The sequence below is a fragment of the Leishmania braziliensis genome, chromosome 4 (genome assembly GCF_000002845.2).
Source record: "Leishmania braziliensis MHOM/BR/75/M2904 complete genome, chromosome 4".
In the NCBI taxonomy this organism is placed as follows: Eukaryota; Euglenozoa; class Kinetoplastea; order Trypanosomatida; family Trypanosomatidae; genus Leishmania; species Leishmania braziliensis.
Window position 1 is genome coordinate 103850 of NC_009297.2, and position 9921 is coordinate 113770.

At 61.3% G+C, this 9921-nt stretch overlaps 2 protein-coding genes across 2 annotated transcripts; both read left to right on the forward strand.

Annotated features, from left to right (window-relative positions):
• Nucleotides 1–835: 835 nt before the first annotated feature.
• Nucleotides 836–6664, forward strand: LBRM_04_0320 (putative adenosine monophosphate deaminase; the record flags this gene model as incomplete). Its single annotated transcript, XM_001561667.2, has 1 exon — nt 836–6664. One exon carries the CDS (start codon nt 836–838, stop codon nt 6662–6664), a length of 5829 nt encoding a protein of 1942 aa, XP_001561717.1.
• A 1677-nt stretch (nt 6665–8341) lies between these two features.
• LBRM_04_0330 (conserved hypothetical protein) lies at nt 8342–9691 on the forward strand (the record flags this gene model as incomplete). Its single annotated transcript, XM_001561668.1, has 1 exon — nt 8342–9691. The coding sequence occupies one exon, from the start codon at nt 8342–8344 to the stop codon at nt 9689–9691; it is 1350 nt and encodes a 449-aa protein (XP_001561718.1).
• Nucleotides 9692–9921: the final 230 nt, after the last annotated feature.

Here is a 9921-nt window from a genome sequence, read left to right on the forward strand (position 1 = left end):
CCCGAAGGAGGGCGAGGTACTAGATTGATAAAGACGAGCGGAGGTGACGAAATAAATAGTGAGGATACAAGACTGATCTAAAGTAACGGAAGAACCTTTCAAAATTTAAGACCGGGAGACGTCAGAATTATAATTCACAGTGTGAAAGACGCTGCGATGAGTCGAGCAGTTGGGGGCTACTCGTGACTCTACAGAATAAATAATAGTAAGTCGTGATGTATGTAATAGAGAGGAGCTGCGCCAGTAAGAAATGAATGTGTAGAAGAATAAGGCATAGAGTGATGGCATGACGAATGAGTATAAGAATAGATAAAGTAATAGTAGAGGAGTACAGCTCGATATAGCATAGATTGTAAAGAGAGAAAAGAATAGGACGGTTGTGGGAGCAAAGGTGAAATCAGAGAATTTGAGGAATAAAAGTCATGGCGAAGCCATAGGAACACAACGAAGGAGGATAAAAGAGAAACAACAACGAGTAATATGGATGGTGAGGATCAGAAATAGATGGCAACGATCACGAGAGATGGTAGGGTAGGTAGGTACGTAGAGATTTATCCAACTTCCCCCCCCCCTAACGTCTCCTCCACTCCTCTTCTCTTCACCACGTACGTATGGCGTACGTCTGTTTCTCTGGGCTGCTGCCGACTGCCGCCGCCGCGCGGGAGGCGGGGGGCCCTTCCGTTGATGAAAGCGTGCTCGAGAGCGCACACACACGTGCACACACACAAAATACTCCGGAAGGAAGGAGGTGGTGGGGGCTCTGCGTCTACGTACGGGAAAAGAGGGCGCGCACCCATCAGTACTTTTCATTGTTGTTGGCGGTGTGGGGGTCCCCATGAGTGCTCAGAGCACTGATGAGGCCATCAGCCTCGCCTCCATCAGCAGCTACCCAGGGCGGCAGCGCAGCACCTCCACCGCGTACGCAGAGGACCGGGCGGTCAACAAGAACGGCGGCAACGGTGACCCCGCTGCCGCCTTCCATGGCACTAGTCGCGTGCCCTCCGCCCCTGGCGGGACGGGCGCCACAGCAGCCAACGGGCCTTCCATGTCGTGTCGCGGACGCTTCTCCTCCTCCCTCTTCAACAGCACGAGCGGTGGCAGTGTGCCCATCGCCGCTGTCTCGAGTAGCACTGGCGTCGGAAGTGGCGTGTCAACGCAGTCGCGTGTACGGCCGACCAGCCTGCAGTACCGTCAACCGTCTAGTGTAATGTGGGGCGAACTCGCGGCAGCGCGCGGTCGTACGTCGGCAGTCGGCAGCGCTGGCAACAACAACAACAACAACACGTCCGCTGTCACCAATGTATATACTCTGCAGCTACCAGGCGACGACGGTGGCGTTGAGATGGCCGCTGCACAACCGCGGCTGCTGGGCGCACTGCGCATGCGCGAAACGTACAAGGACGTTGACAAGGGTCACTGCGAAGTGAACGGTGGCGGCAGCAGCAGCAGCAACAGCAACGGCGGAGTCAACCGCCTCGCTAGCGTCTCTGTTTTCGCTGCCGAGGCGAGCCGCCCTACACAGCCAGTCCAAGGCGCCCCGCACCCAGCCCAACCGACGCCCCCGCAGCAGCAGCAGCAAGTCCTCCCGCAACCACCCATGACGGGACCCACCACTCTGCAGCAGGTGGACGGCGTCTTCTTCTGGTCGGATGAAAAGACGCCAATCGCCTCACTGGCACAGTTTCGCGCCGACGTGCTCACGCTGGCGGCGTGCGTGCAGCACCCCTCCTGCGTTGCGGCGAGCAAGTACCGCCTGGAGGTGTTGGAGGAGAAGTACCATCTCCACCGACTCTACAACACTGACGTCGAAGAAAACACCGACCGCTACCGCCGCGGCGGCGGCCTCTTCGCGAACGCCTGCCGCGTCGATACCTGCGTCGGTGCCTCGACAGCTATGAACGCTCAGTCGCTGGTGGAGTACATCCAGCGCACCATCGACGAGCATGGCAATGACGTCGTTGGCGTGTCTGACGACACACCATGGGGAATTGGATTGGTCACGACAGGTACCGGCAGCGGTGTGGGGGCGCCGAATGGGGAGCAGCTAACGCTGGCTCGCGTCTGCGAGCTGCTCGGCCTCCCCGACCCCTACCTGCTGACGGTGGAAGGGCTCGGCCTGCAGCCCTCGGTGAACCGTGCCTTGCCCTACTACAACGCTCTAGACCCGTCGATGAACGGCAGTGGTCGCAACAGTGCCGCACTGCTTCGCCTTTTTCTCTCCATCGGTGAGCATTCACAACGGGGGACGTACCTGGCGGGTGCGATCCAGCCATACCTGACGCGCAACGAGCTGCGCACAGGCGGTGTCCAAGCGACCGAAATGACGCTCGAGATTACCGGTGCGCTCGCCCAGGAATGGGAGAACACGGCCACGTGGGTACGGACGCACGAGCTCGACAGTTTCTGCACTAATCAGTTTCAACTTGCCTTCCCAGTCACTAAGTGGTGCAGTCGCGGCGGCGCCGCCGCGAATAGGGCTCCCTCCCTCTCCTTTGGCATGCACACCGGCCGCGCAGACGGCGATGAGCCGCGCGATGACCGCTCGATCACCGGCAATGACATGCACGGCGTCGGTCACTGCCTCTCTGGCTCGGGGGCTGGCGGGAACGCCGTCTCTGCCGCGGCCCTCCCATCCGGCGCGAGTCCTGACGAGGTGCTGAACTACGACAACTACCAGCAGTTGCTCGACCACATATTTCTCCCTCTCTTCATGGCCACGCTGGCACCTGAGGACCCAAAGTACGTTGACCTCGCAGCACTTCTGCAGCGCACCGGTGCGATCCTACTTACTGGCAACGAGAACGCGGACGTCATGGGCAGCACCGCAGCAGGCGATGGTGGACGCAAGCGTGCGAGCGGTGGTGGCGCGGATGGTGGCGTCGCAGCCGTCGACGCCACGGCGCTTCATGGGGACGCGATGAGCACTGGCTGGCGACGTCGTCCGGCTGACACGCCCTACACAGAGCCCGTCTCCCTCACGTACCTCTGCTACTACATCTGGGCGAACCTGTGCTCTCTCAACGCGCTGCGCCGCCGTCGTGGGCAGAACGTGCTGCAGCTGCGTGTTGTGGCATCAAGCGCCACGATGCCAAACACGTCCTCGGCGCACGATGCGAGTCTCCTGCTGCTGTCCTATCTCATCGCTGACGTCGTCGTCGACGCCGTCGCGCTGGACCGGCAGCCGGTACTGCAGTACCTGTACGGTCTGCACCAGATTGGCGTAGCCATGTGCCCCATCGCCCGCAGCAGTCTCGGCACCACGAGCCTGGATGAACACCCTGTGGCACGCCTGCTGTGGCGTGGTCTCTGCGTCTCCCTCTGCACTCTCAACCCGCTCTACTACCACTCCTCACAGGACCCGCTGCTGGAGGAGTACACGACGGCGGCGAAGGTCCACCGCCTCTCACCGACCGACATCAGTGAGATGACGCTGCACTCTGTGTGCATGTCGTCGTTCGAAGAGGAAGTGAAGGCGGTGTGGTTAGGCACGGGGTTCCTGCGCGACGGCTGGCGGGCGAACGCGGTCGAGCTGACCAGCGTACCAACGGCGCGGCTGCAGCTGCGCCACGAATCATGGACAGCAGAGCGTAAACTATTACTTCTGTCGCCTGGCTCCCCAACGGGCCTCATGATAGGGGCCGCAGTGCCCGTCGCCGAGGCCGGGCCGCGGTTGGAAGACGCGCAGAGCGGGGCCCGCCGCGACGTGCGCACAGCACCGAATCGCTTCACTGCTGTACTGTCACCGGGTCGCAGCGCAGTCAGCACCCCAGCCCCGAGCACCCAACCAGGCATAGTGTCGGCGGGCGGGGCAGCTGGTGCGCTTCAGTCGCAGGCACCGTACGCTGTGCTGGACCCCGCTGTCGACTTCCCGCGCGCCGCTCTCATTGGGCCATTCGACCGCGACATCCAAAACGCCCACCTCGTGCAGGCGCTGCACCGTGCCCTGGACCTGCGCCACCAGTACAGCTCACTGCCGCTACCACCCCAGCCTTCCCGCAGTACGGTCGTCGCCGCTGGCGACGGTGTGGTCAGTACTGACGTCAAGGCCGGCTGGCTGGCGGCGCTGACCCACGACCCGCAGACGGTGCTGCCGCATCCAACGCAGTCGATGAGTTGGGCCTTCAAAAAGAGTGCGTCGTCGCCGCACGATAAGGGGGTGGGCGGCGGGCACGCGCCTAACGCCACCGGCGCCAGCTCGTATCTGCAGTTTGACGAGGACGAGTGGAAGTACAAGACGGTGGAAGGCATCATTGTGCCACATGAGGTGCACCAGATTCCGCGCCTGCCGCAGGACATGTACCACTACACGGAGTTCTGCAACCACGTTGAGGAAATACGTCGCCTCATCGACCACATCCACGTCCGCGACTTTGCACTGCGGCGGCTGCAGCTGCTGGAGCACCGCTTTAAACTGCATGCGGCAGTGAATCACAGCCGCGAGCTCGGCAGCACAGCAGCGCGTGCGTCTCACAACCGCGACTTTTATCAGTCGACCAAAGTGGACAACAACATCCGTATGGAGACAGGCATGACGGCGCGCCAGCTGCTCGCCTTTATCGTGGACAAGGCAACGCACAACGGCGACGATATTGTGTCGCACCCTAAAGGCAAAGAACCCCAGACACTGCGCCAGTTGCTTTCGGAGCTGCACATCACGGCAGACTCGCTGACAGTGGACGACTTGAACGTGCAGGCCGGTGCAACATCGAGTGACGGCGGCGCGCCGCAGAACCCGTTTGCCCCTGAGGGGCAACGGCAGGACGAGCTGCTGACGCTGCTGCTGAAGACGGACAACCAGATGAATGGCCGCTACTTCGCGGAGCTGACGAAGCGCACCTTTGAGGAGCTGTCGCGCGATCGGCACACCTTCACGGAGAGCCGCCTACCCGTCTACGGCGCCAGTGCCGAGGAGTGGGCTCTCCTGTCGCACTGGTTTGATACCCACGGCATGTCCTCCTCGCACAACCAGTGGGTGGTACAGGTTCCGCGCATCTACAGCTCTCTCAGAACGGCAGGCCGAGTCGCCAGCTTCGCCGAGTACCTCGAGCACATCTTCGAGCCCCTGTGGCGCATCTCCCTCCACCCCCACAGCGACCCTCGCCTTTTTCACTTTGTCAACCACATTGCCGCCTTCGACTGCGTCGAGGATGAGCGGCGGCCGGAGGTGCCGCTGCACCTCGCCATGCGCGCCCCGCACGCGTGGACAAGTGAAGAGGAGCCGCCGTACAACTACTATCTCTACCACCTGTACGCCAATCTGCGTTCGCTGAACCACTTCCGCCAGCGGCGCCGCTTCTCTATCTTCTCCTTTCGCCCCAGCTGCGGGGAGGCCGGCAGCGTCGATCACCTCATCGGCGGTTTTCTGTTGGCGCAGGGCATCAACTATGGCGTGCGCCTCGCCGACAGTGCGCCACTGCAGTACCTGTTTTATCTGGCCCAAGTTGGTGTGACGCTGAGCCCGCTCAGCAACAACACAAAGCTGGACTTGAATTACCTGCACAACCCCTTCCCTGAGTTCTTCAGGCGTGGGCTGCGCGTCTCGCTTGGCACGGACAGCCCGCTGCTCTATCACCACACGCAGGAGCCGCTGCTGGAGGAGTACTCCATCGCCTCGAAGGTATGGAAGCTGAGCCCGAGCGACCTCTCCGAGGTGGCGCGCAACAGCGTGTTGCTGTCCAACTTCAGTGTGAAGTTCAAGGAGGAGAAGCTAGGGCCCCTGCACTTCCTTTCCAGTAGCGCCGGCAACGACACTGCGAAGACGCACCTGCCCGACGTACGCGTCGCGTACCGCTTCGAAGCATATCACACAGAGGTGGGCTTTCTCGAGTATATCTCCGGTCAGCACTTTCACCGCGCGATGCTGACGCTCGAGATGGAGGCGCAGTGTAAGCAACTTTGCGGCGTCGGCACAGGTAACGGCAGTGGTACGTCTGCGGGAGAGCACGACCGTGGCGCGAGGGCCACGCCGGCGACCGGCAGCAGCGGCAGCAGCGATGCTGCCGGCCTCATCGACACAACTCCAAAGGAGGAAGACCTTCTGCAGTTGGAGGCACAGCGCACGCGCATGCAGCGGCAGCTGCAGGAGCTGACCGGCGCCGTCAACGACCTCCACCGGCAGAACCGCCTCCTCACGACGAAGCTCGCAGAGGAGAAGGAGCGTGATCAGATGGCGGCTCAGCTACGCCGCCAGCGGGTCAGTGACACGCTGCGTGAGCGGCAGGGGCTTGCGACGCAGCAGAAGGTGCACGCCACCCGGAATGGCAGTCCATCCGTCCCCCATCAATTGACGCCGTCTGCGGCCTCGTCGTCGCAGTCACAGTCGCCGCTCTCCTCCGAGTTGCTGCGGGTAGATGCGGAGGCTGCGAGCGTATCACCAGCGGCAGTGGCAACGCCAAGTGCGCTGCCACTGCCGCCGTCAACTCTTCACGCATCGGGCGACAGCGCCTTCAGTGCAGTGCGCAATCGCAAGCAGCAGCAAGGCGGCGCGGTGGCGCAGACACGTCGACTGCTTGCGCGCACGGAGTCTCTGTGGCGCACCACCTCCGTGCAGGAGGAGGGCGGCGGCAAGGACATGCAACCGCCCCCGCAGCTCCCCCCGCTGGAAGTCCCCACCTCTTCCACCTCGCAGCCATCGGTGTCACCCGTGCCACTGTGCAAGAGGTAGTCACCATTGCCCTTCGCTGCTGATTAACAGTAGAGAGAATCAGAGGCGAATGCTTAGTGAGGGAGAAGTGAGAGGGAATGTGGTGGTGGCGGCGCTGTTCATGATTGCACACTCACACACAGTGGTGGTGATAGGGGGCTGCAGAGGTCAGAGAGCGGACGCATCTGGGTCGCAGCAGCAGGTACTTCTTCCCTGCCACATCCTCTCTCCCCCAACACACCCACATGCTCCCATACAGCCATGTACAGTTCCTATCAGTGCTGCTGAGCTCGCGTTTTTTTTTCCTGCCTCGCCCCTTCCTTATCTTCGTTACTCCTCCAAGCCTTCCTCACCAGCACACACGCACACACACACACACTTGCTCGTCCGACTACACGGTAAGGAGAAGGAGGCGACACCTCCGCTCCGTCCCTGCTGCACCCCGGGCGCGAATGGGCAGAGGTGCCTGTAGAGCCCCCCTTGCGTGTGTGCGTGTGTGTTGGTTCGTTGGTTGGTTCGTTCGTCCTTTACTCCTTCTCTTACACATCATGTAAAGTTTTACAGCACACACACACGCACATCAGCCCTCACCCCCTCCTCCTCCTCCTTGGCAACAACGGGCCCACCACCACACCACCACCACTGTGGTGTCGCCTCTTACTTGTGGAATGAGGAAAGGGGGTTGAGTCCGTGAGAGGGGGGGAGGGGGGCTGGTGTGCACAAGCGCTCACGCTCAGATACATGTATGCCGTCCTTGCGTAACGATTAGGGAAAGTCTGTCTGCATCTCCCTCCCCTCTCTCGTCTGCTCAGCCAAACTGAGCCAATGAAGTCACACGGCAGCATCAACGAACGTGAAGCGGCGGTGGCGGTGGTGCTGGTGAGCACGAGGGAGAGCGGTGATGTGGGAGGAAGAGGCAGAGGCAGAGGCAGAGGGGATGCACCACACAGTGAAGTGCTCTTCTCTCTTCCTCCCCCCTCTCTTCTTCCATTCCCCATGCCGTCACCTCCAATACCACCACAGGAACCTCGCCCTTGTGGTCCTGATCTGTGGACAAGTGGCGCGCTCACGCACACGCTCTCGCTCTCGCACACCCGCCACACACGTGCGCTACTCCGCTGTGTGGTGTATGTGCAGGAAGACCGAGAGGGCGTCTCCTCCTACCTCCATTTTCACCTTCACCCGTCCCCCTCTCCTCTTGCCACTTGCATCGACTCCCTGAACTGACGTGCTTTTGCCGTTCAGAGAGCCGTGCCTCTACATGTCTCTCTCTGTGTGTGTGTGTGTAGGTAACACGTTCTCGCTTCCACTCTCGTACGTGCCTCGAGACACTCACGTCGTCTCCTCTTAGTATGTGTGTGCGTATCGTCTGCCTCGGTCAAAGACTTGTGCCTTAGCAGTGTAGAGTGGCGCTCTCTCCCTCTCTCTCCTGCTTGGTGTAGTGAATGTAGTGTTGCGCATTTTACGTAGAGATATAGCAGTACGCGCCTTCCCCCGTCCCCACTCAGGCTTCCGCAAAACCTGTCATCGGCACTCCATTGTGTGCACGTGTGCGCGTACTTTAGCGATCCCTCTCCCGCGCACGGCTGAGGTGTGGCTGCGCCTCTCTCGGTTTTTTTTTTTTAGTTGAAAAGAGAGCGCCGCTCTTTCTCCCTCTCCCTCTCCGTCTCCCCCTCTCTTCGAAGCCGCGCAAAGGCCATGCGCAGTTCACGAAAGCTGTGCGCCCTGCCCAATGTCCGAACTGTCGCGGCAACGGGCTGGCGCTATCACCGCCACGGGGCGCCAGAGAAGGTGCTGCAGTATGAGCGGTATCGCGTCCCCTTCAACCGCACGAGTGGGCAGGTGGTGGTGAAGATGTTGGCGGCACCAGTCCACCGGCATGACAAGAATCTTATCGAAGGTCACGGGGGGCCCATTGAGACCCCAAAGGTGTGTCTGCCACATGTCGCCGGCGTTGAGGGCGTCGGCGTGGTCGAGGAGGTCGGCTCCAACGCGAAGCTAGCGCTGAAGGAGGGGGATATGGTGTGGATCAACAACCCCAGTGTTGGGAGCTGGGCAACGCACATCGTCACGGACGCCGAGAACCTCGATGTAGTGCCGTGCCGTGCTGATGTGGACATCGAGTACCTTGCTTCGCTGTCCCTTTTCCATACGGCGTACCACCTCACGCACGACTTCGTGAACATTCAGCCGAACGACGTGGTGCTGCAGACCGGCGCCTCCTCGTCTATCGCACAGATCTGCCAAGGCTACCTGCGCGCCAAGGGTGCGAAGCTCTTTCAAACGATGCAACTGGGTCGCACAGAGCACGCCCACCTGCTGGCTTTCTTCAAGCTGCGCGGCGCCTTTGCGGTCGTGCCGTACAACTATGCACGGACGAACTACATGCGTCGCCTTCTCTCCGATGTGCCGCCGCCGAAGCTGCTGCTGAACCACACCTGTGGCGGGTACGGCTCGAACCTCGTCAACCTACTTGGCGACAACGGTGTGTGTGTCACGTATGGCAACACGAGTCATCAACCGATGCAGATCTCCAACATGGACGTGATTGCGCGTGGCATTCAGTTCAAAGGCTTCTTCCTGCCGAACTGGATTCAGCGGCACACGCGCGAGGCTCGCATGCGGGTGCACCAGAACGTGGTAGAGAGCATGACCATCACGCAGGGTCATGGCATCTTCCGCGCACAGCGGTTCAAGATGGACGGCGACTCAGCGTTCGCCTTCAGCAACGCCTGGGACGCCCCGCTCGCCTCGCGCAAAGCAGTGCTGCGCATGGTTGGCGAGTACGGTGAGTGGCGCCGCCCGCGCTCGGATCAGGCGGGGTGGAACATCGGGCGGGCCGTCTGGGAGGACATGCTGCAGCAGATGTGGGAATCCGCCGGCACAACCGAGAACCCGCAGTCGATGAAGTACTACACGCCGTTTGACGACATCCACGCATCCTTCTACGACGCGGCGCAGTCAAAGGAGATGGGGCACCGCGACGTCTTCTTCCGTCGACCCAACGCGCCGCGCCACAACGCCGCGGAGCAGCAGCAGCAACAATAGACGGCAATCCACCGCGTGGGTCCGTACGTGCTCGCTCAAGGCGGTGAGGCGTAGCACACAGCTGCTGCCGCAAGCTTACGAGCGCCGGAAGAGACGACCACGCAGAAGAGGGTGCATAGGCACACGCTGGCGTCTCTCACAGCCTGGGTGTTCTACTCTCCTCTTGTTGAGGACAACCCGAGAAGCTGGATGGTGCGGTGCTGAGGATACTGCACGCAGTGGGGGGGGGG